The sequence below is a fragment of the Lipotes vexillifer genome, unplaced genomic scaffold (assembly GCF_000442215.2).
Source record: "Lipotes vexillifer unplaced genomic scaffold, Lipotes_vexillifer_v1.1 scaffold433, whole genome shotgun sequence".
NCBI classification, from domain to species: Eukaryota; Metazoa; Chordata; class Mammalia; order Artiodactyla; family Lipotidae; genus Lipotes; species Lipotes vexillifer.
In genome coordinates, this window is record NW_006774285.1 from 146,008 (window position 1) to 161,224 (window position 15,217).

At 50.1% G+C, this 15,217-nt stretch overlaps 1 protein-coding gene across 3 annotated transcripts in view; it reads left to right on the forward strand.

Moving 5' to 3' along the window:
* The first annotated feature begins 2 nt into the window (after nt 1–2).
* Nucleotides 3–15,217, forward strand: part of LPO (lactoperoxidase) — a 24,054-nt gene continuing 8,839 nt past the window's right edge. The window contains exons 1-8 of one of the 3 annotated variants that reach the window (XM_007449052.1): nt 36–154; nt 3,955–4,032; nt 5,256–5,343; nt 9,782–9,942; nt 11,273–11,390; nt 11,833–11,962; nt 12,715–12,921; nt 14,142–14,466. In XM_007449052.1, the coding sequence (XP_007449114.1) occupies nt 3,957–4,032; nt 5,256–5,343; nt 9,782–9,942; nt 11,273–11,390; nt 11,833–11,962; nt 12,715–12,921; nt 14,142–14,466 (1,105 nt within the window). In that variant the 5' untranslated portion in view covers nt 36–154; nt 3,955–3,956. Of the gene's footprint in view, nt 155–3,954; nt 4,033–5,255; nt 5,344–9,781; nt 9,943–11,272; nt 11,391–11,832; nt 11,963–12,714; nt 12,922–14,141; nt 14,467–15,217 lie in introns of all 3 variants that reach the window. The other 2 variants (XM_007449053.1, XM_007449054.1) reach the window with 2 other exon arrangements.

The window sequence follows — 15,217 nt, forward strand, 5'->3', positions numbered from 1 at the left end:
AACCTGAGATCCTCCTCCAAGCCACATCAGCTCCTCATAATCTTTCTTTCTGGGCCTTTCCCTGAAATTAATTCCTGATTGACGGTATAAAAGACCAGCTCCTCCAAGGAGAGAAACTCCCCTGGCTGCCACAGGAGGCCAAGGCACTTGGCAGGTAAGACTCATTAACTGGAATCTGCAAAGTTGATGAGGAAATTTCCTAAAGGCTTCTCAGAAAGCTTGGTACTGCATTTGGACTTGTCTTCTTCAGGCATTTTCTGGTGCCAGATTTCGCTGCCAACCTGGCAGGTCATCCCTGTTTGGGAGAATGTGATTGAATCCATAAGGGAGAATGTGATTGAATCCACTGTGGGGCAAAGAGGCTTTTCTGAGTCTGAACACCGAGCCATAGAATCATAAACTCTTAGGGCTGGAAGGTACCATATTCCTCTCATCCATCCTGTTTAGGAACTAAGATCTAAGACATATCATGTGTCCAGGTCGCACAGAAAGTTGGGGGAAAGTAGTAACAGAATGATGCTCCATGTGGGGTTCTTGAGACTCTGATGCAATTATGATATGAACGCTAATGAAAATTCACTCTAGTGAAAATTTTGCAGTGTTTAAGGGGTCCCCTAAGCCAGGGATCTCAGATCTTCAACCTGTTTCTAGTGTCTCATGCTATTGATAGCAGACCTGAACATCTAGTTAGCCCTGAATGCCTAGTCCCAGGTGTCTCCAATGTCCTGTGGACACTATGTTCTCAATCAGATTTATGAATTGCATCCATATTTAAATGGGTTTCATCCTGGGAAAACTGAGTGATTGAATCATATTGTTTTTTTATGAAATTGCATATCCCAAACCCTGTGGCTAAGGGGGATTTTTTTCTGCTGTAGAGAGCTTGATAAGAGCTTGTCTCTTCTCTATTTTCCTCTTAATACTGGAACTACTCAAAAGATCAAATAGAACATTCTTGGGGGTGATGGTGAGTTCATTGGTTTTCTTTCCGGCTCATCCCACTACGCTCAACAGAGCGTTCACCATTCATGGAAAAGAATCCTACTGATGCCTTCCCTTCTCAGGCCTTCCTGCAGCCCCCTTGGTGACTTCTCAGCAAGTCTGAGAGCCTGACTCTAGGAGATCGTGGTACTCAGTGTGGTCTGTAGACCTGCAGCATCGGCGTTGCTGGAAGTTGTTGGAAGTGCAGGCTCTCAGGTCCCTTCTATAACCTTCTGAGTTACAATCTGCATTTAACAAGGTCCCCCGGTGATTAGTAGCCACATTAAGGTGGGAGAAGCCTGTTAAGGGACCATCACCACCCTCTCCCTCTGCACCATCTGGATGCTGAACTTCTCTACCGTGGGAGTTTCATTCATTCAGCATGTACCCAACACCTATTATGTACCAACACTAGGCTTGGACAGTGGAAAAAACAAAAATAGGACGTAGCTCTTGAGAAGCTTATGATCTGATGGGGAAACGGATATGAAAACAGTGATACGAGATGTGAGTAAAGTACTGTGGGAAGAGAGAAAAAAGAATGACCTAATTTTGCCTAGATCTGGTCCACTTCACAGAGAAGGCGGCATTTGGCCTGGGTTTTAAAGAATGAATAGGAGTTCAAGGGGCCAAGAGGGCACTGCATAGGAGAGTGTGAGTAAGAGTCAGGGGATTGTGGACCAGACTGGCATTTGAGAGGCAGAGGCTGTGGTTCTGTCTCCAGATAATGCTTCATGTCTCAGGGAAGGCTCCAAGCTTTGATGCAAACCAAAGGGCTTGGGAAAGGGTTTCTGCACTGAGCATGATGATAAGAATGTGGGTAAGTATCCAAACATCCCAGAAGCCTCTTGGCTCTGGCTGCAGATAGGGTTCCTCCAGGATCTTTCTGAACACCCCTTTCCCAGCAGCATGACCTCGTGTTTGCTTTTCTCTGCTTTCTGTCCCACGTGCTTCCTTCACACCCACCAGGAAAGATGGCCGAGACAAGGAAAATAATTTAGCTTTTGCCTTGAGGTTCCCTCCCACCATGTTTCAGTGATGGGGAGTATTAAAGAGGTTCCAAGGAAAGGAGAGGAGAAATGAGTATCTAAGGACTTTTTCCTGTTCAGATATCTCAACTTTTATTTCTTCAGCTATATTTTTCTTCCTCAATCTATTTGAGACGATGCGTACTTTCACAGACTAACCTTTCACTTTTTGTTTTTGATTTATCAGGAAACACACTAGTCATTGAAAGAATAATATAATGAATACTTGTGTGCCCATCAGCTCTCTTAAAAATCAATGATATGGTGGTTGTCAGGGGCTGGGCGGAGGGAGGAAGGGGGAGTTGGTGCTTAGTGGGTAGAGAGTTTCAGTTTTGCAAGATGAAATAGTTCTAAAGATCTGTTGTACATCAATGTGAATGTACTTATCACTACTGTACTGTCTGGTTAAAATGGTTAAGGTAGTAAATTTTATCCTGTGCGTTTTTACCACAACTTAAAAAAATATCAGTGATGCTTTTTACTCCAAAACCATCGTATTTGTTTGCTTAAAGGGGCAGATTTCTGCTGGCTCAGTGGTCTCCTCGAAGCACAAATAGGAGGACTACGCGGGGCCATAGAGGTGTAAGGACAGGAGCCCACTGAGGGGTCAAGCTGTTTTCCTCTTGGGGAAAAAAAAAAGTGCCAGGGAAAATCTTGGCCAGAGAGGTATTTATTCACACCTTGGTTTTTTTTTTTTTTTTTTTTTTTTTTTTTTCTACAGTTAGCTTACAAGAAGTACATTCAACAACATAAAAATTATTAGGGGGATCATCAAAGGTCAGAGGAAAAGATTGGGGGAGTGCAAGGGAAGCTGAAATTACCTGTCCAGATACACAGTTCTCCTTTTCTGGAGATTATCTGGAAAGTTTCTGGAAGACCTCCTGGGTGGTCTCTTGGGCAAAACTCTAGAACCACGATTTCTCTTAGGGAGATTTGAGTAGAGACAGAGTGGGCAGCCAATCTGAGGACGTTTCTGGGGCCCAACCAGTGAATGCACACTATGGGGAGAGCCTGTACCCTCTCGTGAAGAACATGGTCTAGACGCACAATCCTTCCACCTGTACAGCATGGGTGTCTCCTGGGCTGGAACCAGAATCTCCTCAAGAGACATTTTGGGTCTATTCCACCAATCCTAATGAACACTCTGAGCCCCAAAGCCCCTCATCAGCAAACAAAGCTGCACAGTTTTAATCTGATGATTTAGCTTCAGAGTTAAAGCTCATGATGAAGCCATTGATCTAAGAGCAGGAATCTCTTCAGGCAAAACCTGGAACACAGCTGTTAACTCTGGAGAGCTCTGGGCTTTGCCACAATTTTCATTCGTGTTTTCCCATCATGTCGACTCTTTGAGGGAGGGTGGAGTTCCTTGCCAGTTCCCATAGGAGGAACTGAGTGTCTGCTTCTCAGGCACACTCCCCTGGTGCTGGGCCAGAGGAGGATGGCTTTCAGGGAGCAATACATCCTGAGGGGAAAAAGGAAGAGGAACTCCAAAGTTGTGTTTTGGGTTTGGTAAGAGCATTTGTCACCGGTGACAAGACAGGTACAGGAGGTTGGGTCACGGCGTGTCAGGGCAGAATCAGACATCCTGGATCACTTGGTCCAACCCTCTCACTCAATCAGGCCGGAGGCCCAGAGATGTCAAGTAACCTGCTCAATGTCACAGAGCTAGTTAGAGCAAATGCATAACTACAACTCAAGACCTTTTGACCACAAAGCCTGTGTTCTTTCCCTTCCACCACTGCCTCTTTCCATCTCCCAGGACCTACCATGGGCCTGCACACATGGTAGATGTTTAGTTACTTACTGTGGTTTCCCCTCCTCTGTTCTAATGTTAGGGTGTCTCATGTTCTCTGGGCTTTCTCTGCTTTACCACCCCCTTTCTGTGATTCAGTCCTACCCATGGGGACTCTACAAGGCTCACATCCTGATCCTGGTCTCATTTCAGCGATGAGCGTCCTTTTCCATCTCCCAGTCCTTTTGGCTTCCCTGAGCTTGTCCCAGGTTGCAGAATCTGACACAAATGGTAAGTACCACCTCGTATTGGTTTCCTGGGGCTGCTGTAAAAAAGGACCACAAACTGGGCGGCTTAAGACAACAGAAATTTATTCTCCTACAGTTCAGGAGGCTGGAATTCCTAAATCAAGGTGTTGGTTGGGTCATGCTCCTCTGAAGCCTCTAGGGGAGAATCATTCCTTGCCCCTTCCAGCCTCTGGTAGCTCGCAGAAGTCCTTGGCTTACATGTGCATCACTCCAATCCCTGCCTCCATCTTCACATGGGCTTCTTCTCTGGTGTCCTCTGTGTGTCCTCTCCTCTTGTTATAAGACCACAAGTCATTGGGTTTAGAGCCCACTCTAATCCTGTACCTGTATGACTTCTTCCTAATTAGCCACATCTGCAAAGACCCTATTTCCAAATAAGGTCATATTCTCAGGTGGTAGTTGGACAAGTTTTTTGGAGGGACACTATTTAAGCCACTACACTCCCCTTGTTCAAAGACTGCATCCTCATCCCCCCACCATTCCAGACCCCAATTCGAGTAAAACAAGGAACCCCACCTCTACTCTACCCCATCCCCTTCCCTACCTCAGGGTCCTTGTGATCAGCTAAGCCTTTTGAGGGACTTGTTTTCAGATCCACCTCACCAAGAACCAAAAAAAAAATCCCCACAGCCCAGAGCCAAGAGCCAACCTGAGTGGTCACACGCCCTTTTAATCCCATCACTGGGTCCAGTCAGGCCTCTGTATGCACAGGTTCTGCATCAGCAGATTCAACAAGGAATGGATCGAAAATACTTTTTTAAAAGATTCCAGAAAGCTCCCCCCTCCCCCCCCAAAAAAACCCCACTCTGGCAACTATTTATATGACATTTACATTGCATTAAGTATTATAAGTAATCTAGAGGTGATTCAAAGTATACAGGAAGATGCGCATAGGTTATATACAAATACTAAGCCCTTTTACATAAGGGACTTGAGCATCCTGGGGGGTCCTGGAACCAATCCGCTGTGGATTCTGAGGGACGAATATATTCTACTGGGCCCCTAAAGAGTGATATTGACACCTTACTGAGGATCAGAGAGTATTCCCATTCTGGGCTTTTCCTCCTGTCGAATGTTTCCTAATCTTGATCTTCTCTGCTCAGGTTTGAGTGGTGGGGCTAATGGTGGAGAAAGAGGGAGACAGAGCAAAGGGCTTCTCCGAAGAGTGGTGTCTGATACCCTGCTCCTTGCTTCTCCCCCTCCAAGAGCAGGACACCCGCACCTTCACCATCTCTGATGCTGTGAGTCAGGTTAAGATCCAGGTCAACAAGGCCTTCCTGGATTCCCGGACCAGGTAGGTGAGACACACCTGCTTCTCTTCCTAGGCTGACGAGTGCATCTAGGCCAGTCCTGACAAGCCAATGAGCCAAAGCAATTTTCCAACCTGCCCTTCCACTCCCAGCCCCTGCCCACCTGCAAGTATGGGGCAAGTATGAGTAAAAGCCAACAGTTCCTAAAATCCTCAGCCTCTAAGTTACCTTGAAGGGGATGTCTCATCTGATCCTATAAGCACTTTCTTCCACATGGCTGAGTGATTCCTTAGGTCATGCATTGCAGACTCTCAGAAAGCCTGTCCCTAGAAGTTCTCCATTCATTCAACATGTCTTAGGTCAGGTCCCCTTGAGGCAGAACCTGAGACCTGGATTCACATGTGGGTGGCTTACTGGGGAGCGCTCTCACGAAAGCTGTAGCGGAGTGAGGCCAGATAGGTAAAAAGAAGGGGTTAAGCAGGGATGTGGTTTAAGGTCTAGCCCCAGCTGACCCCACAGGGAGATCCGGAGTGTAGGCTGCACCTCAGAGCCTATCCTACCCCAAGCAAGAGAGCAGAACTTTCACCTGCCAAAAGGGTCCTTGATGTCAGCCAGACGTGCTGCAAGCTTGGCACTGGGTCAGGGCGGGGGGGGCGGCAGGCGCGGTGTAGCACACTGTGTGACTCCCAGGCACCTCCAGCCAGGAAGCCACCCTGACTCAGAAGCAATTGCCCAAGAAAGTTACGGGAGTGAGCCATCAGCAGCTAGGGGAGGGGCACGCCAATGCTATAAATGGGCTCAAATGAACTTGAGAAACGTGCAGGACACCAGCAGAGTCAGCCACCTCCCTACCACATGTAGGGCCTGAGTTTCCTGAAATAAGCAATGCAGACTTGGTCCCTGCCCTCAGGAAGCCCATGCTGGAGCTAGAGAGGCAGATAAACAAGAGTAACCACTTTACTGAGCAGAAAACAACCTTACTCGTTCCTCTTGCTGCCCCTTTACTGAACTTGGGGTTTCATTCCTCCCTGGCCCTTGCATAAACTCGCAAGAGGTCCCATAACTTTTTTGCTGACTTTTAGATGACAAGATGTGCTCTGATCACTTCTAGTCCTTTCAGAAACTCAAATGTCAGCAGAAGAAGACAGAGCCCAGAGCCTCTCTTTCCTCCCCTCGGAGCTGCTTTAGGCTTTCATAGTGAGAGAAGGGCGCATGGTCTGCCCGTCCCTCTTTCCCGAGATTCTCCTCATCCCCCAGCCCAGGATTGTCCCTCTTAGGGGTCAAGCTGGGGGAGGTAGGAGAGATACAGGATGGCAAAGTCTAAGTCGCCTGGACAGCTTAGTGCCTGGGTGTTAGGGGTTGGGTCAGAAGCTCCTTCCCTCCATGGGCGCTTTTTGGCTCTCAGAGATTCTGCTGCCAATTCTCTGATCCAGAGAAGTTTCTGACCAGTAGCTCACAGCTCCACCCCTCAGCCCTGGAGCTTGCGGCTCCCTCCGTCACCCCTCCTCACACCATCTTGGGCCAGGTCCCCTTTAAAGATGCCGCAGAAGACTAAAAGTTTTGCCCTGCTGCTGGAGGATGTGCCAATTTGGGGCCGAGGGCTGCCCTGTCTGGCTTACTCTGCTGTTAGGTGCACAGCACGAGCCACGTCTGCTTTTCTTGATTTCTTTAGGCTCTTTGGGCAGGGGTCAACCACCAGCCATAGCTCCAGGACACACAGCAGGGCCCTCCTCTCAAGGCCCTTGTCACTAGACTGAGTGCCAAGAAGCAGCCCCACAGTGGCAGGAGGGAAATGCCTGGTATTTCAGCAACTACCTCCAGACAAACATTCTCTCTCCCTCCTTAATGTCAGTCCTTTTATAGCCCAAGGTCAGGGTAGAATAAAAGCCGCACAGTTGGTTTTCATCACCTCCTTTGCAAGTCGTGCTGCACAGGACGACCCAGCCCTGCCTTGGAACTCATCCCTACCGATTAGTTCTTGGATTTAGGGGTCTCATGGAGACGTAAAGAATCACATTTAAACATCTTGTTCACAAGCACACACACAATATAGTGACTCACAGTCTGTGATAAGGAAAATGAAGGAAATAAACAGGGCAGTGGCTGCTACTCTAGGCGCAGGGAGCAGGGAAGCCTGACGGAGGATGAGAAGGAGCCAGCCATGTAGAAAGCCAGGGTCTGGGAGCAGCAAAGGCAAAGGTCCTGAGGCAGGAAAGAGCTTAGGGTGCTCAGGAAACAGAAAGAAGGCCCACGCTGGTGGCGGCAGTAGGAAAAGAGGACACACAGGTGGAGCCTGAGGGCCAGATAGTCAGAGGCACAGCAGTGGCTGACAGGGTCTGGGGGAGAAGGGGAGAGGTTGGGCTGGCTGTTCATGGGTGTGGGGTCTCCTTGGAGGGTGATGAAAATGTTTGGGAACTAGATAGAGGCAAAGATCCCACAACGTCACAAGCACGTACGCAGTAAGCCCGTAGATTCATGCACGTCACAGGGAGAGCCAAGAAAGTGCTTCAGGCAGAGTGGCCTGGTCTGCTTTTCATTCGAAAAAGCGCCTTCCTGCAGCCGGATGGAGAACGGACGGTAGAAGGACAGGAGAGGAGGCATGAGTCCCATTAGGAGTCTGCTGTGGCCATCCAGATGGGAGAGGATGGGGGCTAGGACAAGGGGGTAGGCCTGGAGATGGGAAAAGAGTTCCTCCAAGGCCCTGCTTGCTCCCGTGGAGCCCGGCCCTGAGGCAGAGCAGGAGGTAAGTCCCTGGCGAGTCAAGGTCAGGCAGGAGACCGCGCAGAACGCTAGCCAGGGGAGAAAGGCAGAAACAGGTAGCGTCTTGCATGGGACCTTTGGGTGGAGCCCTGGGAGGCCCAGCAACACACCTTCTCTCTTGGGTGGGGGGGCCCTTTGGGACCCACGATGATGGTGATGGCGCTGATGCTAACACGTGTGAGTGTTCACTCTGTGCCAGAGACGGCTCTCAGCACTTCACACGCCTTCCTCCCCTAAATCCTAGAAAGTGCTAAATCCAACTATGTTAAGTACCTCTTTTTGAAGGTCAAAATGATCAAATAACGAGATTACGACCATTATCCTCATTTTACGGGTAAGGAAACTGGGTACAGAGATGTTGAGTAACTTGCTCAAAGGCACACAGCTACTAAGTGGCCGCAGGAGTCAAACCCAGCCAGCGTGTTCCAAAGGCCCTGATGTAAGTAACACAGTGAGTCCTAGCTCACTCAGAGGTCATGTCTGTAAACCAATCCTGGGGGAACCAGGGTTCAAACTCTAGGTCAGTGCTGTCCAGTACAGGAGCCACTGACTACACGTGGCTGCGGAGCCCTTGAAATGTGGCTAGTGACACTGAGGAACTGAATTTTTAATTGTATTTAATTTTAATGCATTTCCATTTAAACAGCCACATGTGGCTAGCGGTTACCATATCGGACATGCCATGCAGCAGTCTGGGCCACTGGGCCATGATGTCTCTTGTAACAGCAGCAAAAGGCAGTCTGGCTTATCTTCTTGGGTCCTTTCTTACCAAGGTTGGGGGGAGGTTGGAAGGGGTCAGGCCTGGTGATTACAGCTCAGTCATCGCCCATTGTCGCCCCTCAGGCTGAGCACCAGGCCCCCTCATGCTTGATGTAGAATCGATAACCTGATCCACAGGGACAGGCCAGGAGTAACAGCCTGTGACGCATATCCCCAAAGCAGGGTTGCCTTTGTGAGAATTTGAGCCACTTCCAAAATTTCAGTCTTAGAGCCGTAAAGATCATCTCATAGGACCCCTCATCTCACACACAAGAAACTGAGGCACAGGAAGGGGGAGAGGGTTCTCAGGCAGGGATTTTTGTGACACCACCTTGCCCTTCGTCACCAACTTCTTAGTGGTAGAAAGGTTTGGGGCTTCTCTTTTTTATAGATAGGTAATTAAGACAAAGCCCGAACATCTGGCCCAAGAAATGGTCAACAAGAGGCTAGATGCTACAGCCACAACTAAACAAACTCCACACTAACTCTAGGGCCAGATAGGAGGAAGGATGCTTTCATGGGCAGAACTGGGGCCCATAGGCATGTTATTTCCAGAATTCTCGGTGCACGAGGCCAGCTCCATGGTCAGGGGTTCCTCGGTCTGAATCGGTACATCCTGGGACTTAGGTGTTTTTAGGTTCCCCAACTGATTCGGAAGCAGCCAGCACAGCTGCAACCCTCTGACTCTAATCAGGAAGTGCTCATGTCCATCTGTCTGCCTTCCTTCAGAACCAGACTCAACGAAGCTTAAAGACACACTGTAGCTTCCTCCTCCCAGAGGAGATTTCCCAGAGAGGCATCAGAGGAGAGCTAAGAAAAGATCCTGAGAGCACAGAAGTGGGGGTCTCCTGCGTGCTGCCCACACCCCCGCGGCTCCGCTGTACACACACAGCACCTCACACCCCTGCTACAGGGTCGGAGCCGAGGGCCCAGTCATGACTCCCCCATTGCTCTCCATTGTAGGTTGAAGACGGCCATGAGCTCTGAGGCACCCACCACCCGACAGCTCTCCAAATACCTCAAGCACGCCAAGGGCTGGACCCGCATGGCCATCCGCCATGGGCAGGTGTGGGAAGAGTCCTTAAAGAGACTGAGGCAGAAAGCGACCTCGACCAACATCACAGGTACAGAAAACCCACCAGCCCTCTGATGGCAGGAAGGGGTCATCTCTCCGCAGGAGAGAACACAAGCCACCAAAAGCCGCAGTTCCTACTGGGAGCCATGTCCTCTCTCTCCGTCAGAATCATGGACTGCAGAGCAAGGAGGGGCTGGGAGGCCAGCCAGGCCAATGGTCCTTTTGCAGAGAAAGGAACTTGGGCCCAGCAAGGTCACATTGCCAACTCCAAATGAGGGGACATTTGTGCCTTTTGTTATAACACCATCTGTAAGGGCTCTGTCCAGAGGAAGGACTAAAGTTAATAAACACACGCTCCCTGTCCCAAACCACAGTGTCACCACTTCCGCCTGTGGACGGGACATTTCAGCCACCTGTGTCAAGGGGGATTTACTGGGATTACGTCACAGGTGATGAGCTGTCTCTCCTGTTCTGGGTACCGTGGAGCTGAAACAATGAGCCGATGGATTGATCGTGACCTCCTCCACCCCTCCACCCCACCCCCTACCAAATGTCACTGTTCACGGTGGGTCACGGAGGAAGGGGATTGGTCTTGACAGGAGGAAGAGGCTGACAGGAGGTTCTCCCTGGGAAAACATCAAGCAGGGGAAGATACCTGGCCTAGGACTTGGGCAAATTCCAAAGTTCCAAAAGGAGGAAACCAGGACAAGGTAGGGATAAGTAGGGAGCACTTTGGACTCTGAGACTCAAAAGGTGCTGGGGCTTGAACCTCAGCCCCTGCCAACTTCCGCAGGTGAGCTCCCAAAGAAGGCCCCCAGAGCCGGATTCCCTTCAGGCTGCATTAGGACGTTGGCAGCTCTTTCCATTCTGTGCCCACGTGGAGGTCTCTGATGCCTAAAGCTCCCCGCTCTGTTACTCCCGCAGAGATCACAGCGCCCCTCACGTAAAAATGCCCTGTCCCTTCCCAACATCTTTCCTGTCTAGATTCCTGCGTGCTTGGGACCTTAGACGTCAGTGGAGCTTTAGAAGAAAAGCAATCTTCTCAAACTAACTCATACTAACATGTACCTAACCTCTCAGGGGTATTGTTCTAAAAGAAAGATCTGTTGTTTCAAAGGGTCTGATAGACAAAGAACCACTAACAATTCTGGAGACCGCTACTATCTGTGTGGCCTTGGGCAAGTCGCGTTCTCTCGTAAAATGAGAATTTAAATTCTTACCTTAATGAGTTGTCAGGATTCAATGAGAAACCCCCTGAGAAATGCTTACTTAGAACGTAAAATGTATTCCCCCAAAAATCAAGTTCAAAAAATGAACCTCCCCTCAGGGCCTCAGAATGGAGAAAGAACTCAGCCCTTTTGGCGTCCCTTCTCTTTCAGACCTTAGCCTGGACTTCACTGCACTCTCTCAGGAGGTGGGCTGTGGTGCCCCAGTTCCTTTGGTGAAATGTGATGAGAACAGCCCTTACCGCACCATCACGGGAGACTGTAATAACAGGTGAGTGGCCAGTAGGTGGGTTTAGGAGGCAGGTTCTCCCAATCACCACAACCAACCCATCTGCCCAGCCCACCTGCCCTGCTCAGCCCAGCCAGGGGCTTTGCCACTTGGGCATTACAGGCTTAACTCCCACCGCCTTACCCTCCTGGACTAGCGTCCCACTGGAATCTGTTCTGTTGGAACCCCGCTAACTTCCCCACCTTCTAAAGAGACCACTGTATCCCACTTGAAGGAGCACCTTTCCCCAGGGCAGAGGAGCCCCGCGCCTTCGGAGGTGGCAGTAGTTCCGACACCCCACATTTGAGAGGCCCCTCCTCCGCGCCCCCTTTCCCTTGGGCAGAGGCTCCGGGTCCTTCCCCAGGGGATCCCCGTGGGGTTTGCGGAGAAGCGGACCCCGGAGCGAACCCGCCGCCTAGGCTGAGGGCCTGTCTTGCTGTTTCAGGAGGAACCCCGCGCTGGGCGCGTCCAACAGGGCGCTGGCGCGCTGGCTGCCGGCGGAGTACGAGGACGGGCTCTCCCTGCCCTTCGGCTGGACGCCCAGGAAGAAGCGGAACGGCTTCCCTGTCCCACTGGTGAGGGCGGACACGGGGTGGGGGCGAGCCCCGAGCAGGCGGGTGAAAGATGGGAGTCAGAGGGGAAGGGATGCCCTCCCACAAACACACAAGGAAAGGAAAAAGAAATAGGGGGGAGGACAGACGCGCGGTAGAACCGCATCCGGAGAGAGAGAGATGGAGATTTGGACTTCCTCCCTGGTGGTGTTCCGGAAAATGCCACTAGAGAGCAGCAGAGTCCGGGTCCCGGGGCCCAGCCACGTGATGGTCACGTCCCAGCTGCCGTCAGGCCAAGTACCCTGGGGTCTCCCAGGCAGATGGCTTCCGTGCCCCATCCCGTTCGCGCTTGCCCTGCCCCAGCCCCCGGAGTGCATCAGCTGGTGCTTGCCGGGACGTCCTATCTGTCGGCCTCATCTGAGTTGGCGGGCCCTCCCCAGAGCCCCTCTTCTATTCCCAGACACCTGGCACCTCCGTGGCACTTACTTCAGGGACAGCCTGTCTTTGTGTTCCCTCTCTGAGCGGGAAGAGCACTGGCCTTGAAGCCAGCACGTCATACAGACCTGGCCCTTTGTAGCGGCAGGACCTTCGTGAGTTGACCTCACCTGTCTAGTCCTCAGTCTCCTCATCTACAAAATGGGGGTAATGCCACCTACCTCACAAGCTTGTCATGAGGATGAAGTGCACCTGTTACATCATAGGTACTCTATAAACTGCAGTTGAATCTGAATCCTCAAAGCACATTTTCCTCCCTGTGCTTCTCTCTCCACCTGTAGGCCCGTGAGGTATCCAACAAGATTGTAGGCTACCTAAATGAAGAGGGTGTTCTGGACCAAAACACGTCCCTGCTCTTGATGCAGTGGGGTCAAATTGTGGACCACGACCTGGATTTTGCCCCCGACACGGAACTGGGGAGCAGCGAGTACTCCAAAGTGCAGTGTGATGAGCACTGTATCCAGGGAGACAACTGTTTCCCCATCATGGTAGGTCCTGCAGCTGCGGGTCGCTGGCAAACCCCTTGCCTCCCTGATGTGGCAGACATTCCCAGCCTGTCAGCCAGGACCTCCTGGAGATCTTGAATGTTGATTTGACAGCTTCCCAAGCCTCACACATCTATTCATTCACTCACCCATTTATTTAGCAAATAGACATTAATCATCTACTCTGCGCCAGGCAGTACACTAAACACTTAGAATTCAAAGGTGAACAAGACACTGTCCCTTCCGTCAAGGACAAAGGGCCTGTGTGGGAAATGGACAAGTAATCACTAATGGCAAAATTGGGAAGCTCTGGGGAGTGTTGTCTTCATCCCTGACCGAGCAGCACTGATGTCACCTGGGGTCTTATTAGAAATGTAAAATCTCAAACCTCATCCCAGACATTAGGAAGCAGAATCTACATTTTATTGGAATCCCCAGGAGATTCATTTTATAGACAGTGAAATTTGTGGAATGCTACCGTAAGTCATCTCAGAGTCGGGAAGGCTACTCCCAGAATGGATGAGTGGCAGGCATTTGTGGGAATTTCCAGCAGGAAGGGAAAGGAACTTGCAGTGGTGCACCTTTCTTCTTATTCGTGATTTTACAGTTAGAGAATGATTTATTCACTCATACAAATCGGGGCTATGTGTTGTGGTGTACAGAACATAAGCTGTGAAGCAAGGTCAGCCTAGATCTGAATCCCACATCTTCCCCTTTCAGTTTGTAAGATCTTGGGCAAATTACTTAACCTTTCTGAGCCTCCGTTTTCTCACGTGTAAAACGGGACAGAATTGTCTACCTTACAGGGTTTTATGAGGACCAAAGAGAGATAAAGTATGCATAATGCCAAGCACATGGTAGGTCCAGAATAAATAAATGGTAGCTGTTGTTAGTAGTAATTATTAACAAACCCTTTCCACCTCATGTCCTGCTTCCTTGTGCCGGGATCTCAGGACTCCCTCTCAACCAAAAATTTGGAGCTTTTGCTATGAAAGATTGAATGATTCCCCCTCAGCCCTTTTAGTCAGCAGATGTAGTGACCTTCAGGGAGTTGAGGGCCCAGGATTTATAGCATCAGCAGGAGGCATCTGGAGCCATTGTCTGGTGCCAGGGTCCCAGGAGGGCACCATCAGCATCTTTGCCAGCTGCATTCAGACCTACCCTGGGGAGAGGTTGCCAGCTGTACCACCTCTGCCCAGTCACCCACCCCGATCTCTCTGCAGTTCCCGTGCAACGACCCCAAGGTGAAGACTCAAGGGAAATGCATGCCTTTCTTCCGGGCCGGGTTTGTCTGCCCCACTCCACCTTACCAGTCATTGGCCCGAGAGCAGATCAACGCTCTGACCTCCTTCCTGGACGCCAGTTTAGTGTACAGCCCTGAGCCGAGCCTGGCCAGCCGCCTCCGGGATCTCAGCAGCCCACTGGGCCTCATGGCCATCAACCAGGAGGCCCAGGACCACGGGCTGGCCTACCCGCCCTTTGACAACAAGAAGTCGAGCCCCTGTGAGTTCATCAACACCACTGCCCGCGTGCCCTGCTTCCTGACAGGTGAGTCTAGGCGGGCAACAGAGGGGCCAAAGGACAAGGGGATTATCCTGGGGCCTGAGAGCAGAGGAAGGCCAGAAAAGCTTCTCGAGGCCACCGAGCGCCTTCCAGGGAGGCTTTACCATCACTTCTTCTCATTGTCTTCTGGAAAAACACACACCAAGACACCATTGCCGTGGGCAGTGGTCCAGGACTGGCAGAAGGGCGCAGATGAATACAGAATCTAAGAACATGTGTTCACTGTATAAAAAAAAATTTTTTTAAATAAAAAAAATTTAAGGAAGTCTAGTAAAGCACAAAGAAAATAAGAAAATCCACAAAATCCCACCACTCACAGATAATCATTGTTAGCATTTTAGTGCCTATGTTTCCAGTTTTTTTCTATCATAGATCTAGTTCTGCCTTGTTTTACACAATTGGGGTCACACTAGAAGTAATTCTCTGTCTTCTCATTGTCTGATGTCTTCTCTTAATGTATTACATCTTTAAATATTCTTCTGCATCGTGATCTTTAATGGCTGCCTGGTATTCCATGACATATATGTATCATAAGGTATTTTATCAACCTTACTTGGAGACATTTGTGCCATTTCTAGTTTTTCTGTGATTTTTGTTTGTTCGTTTTTGTTAAGGTCCTGAGCATCCTTGTTGATGAATTCTTGTACTCATTTTTTTTTTTTTTTTTTTTTTTTTGCCTGCTTTGGGTCTTCATTGCTGCATGCGGGCTTTCTCTAGTTGCAGCGGGCGGGGCTAA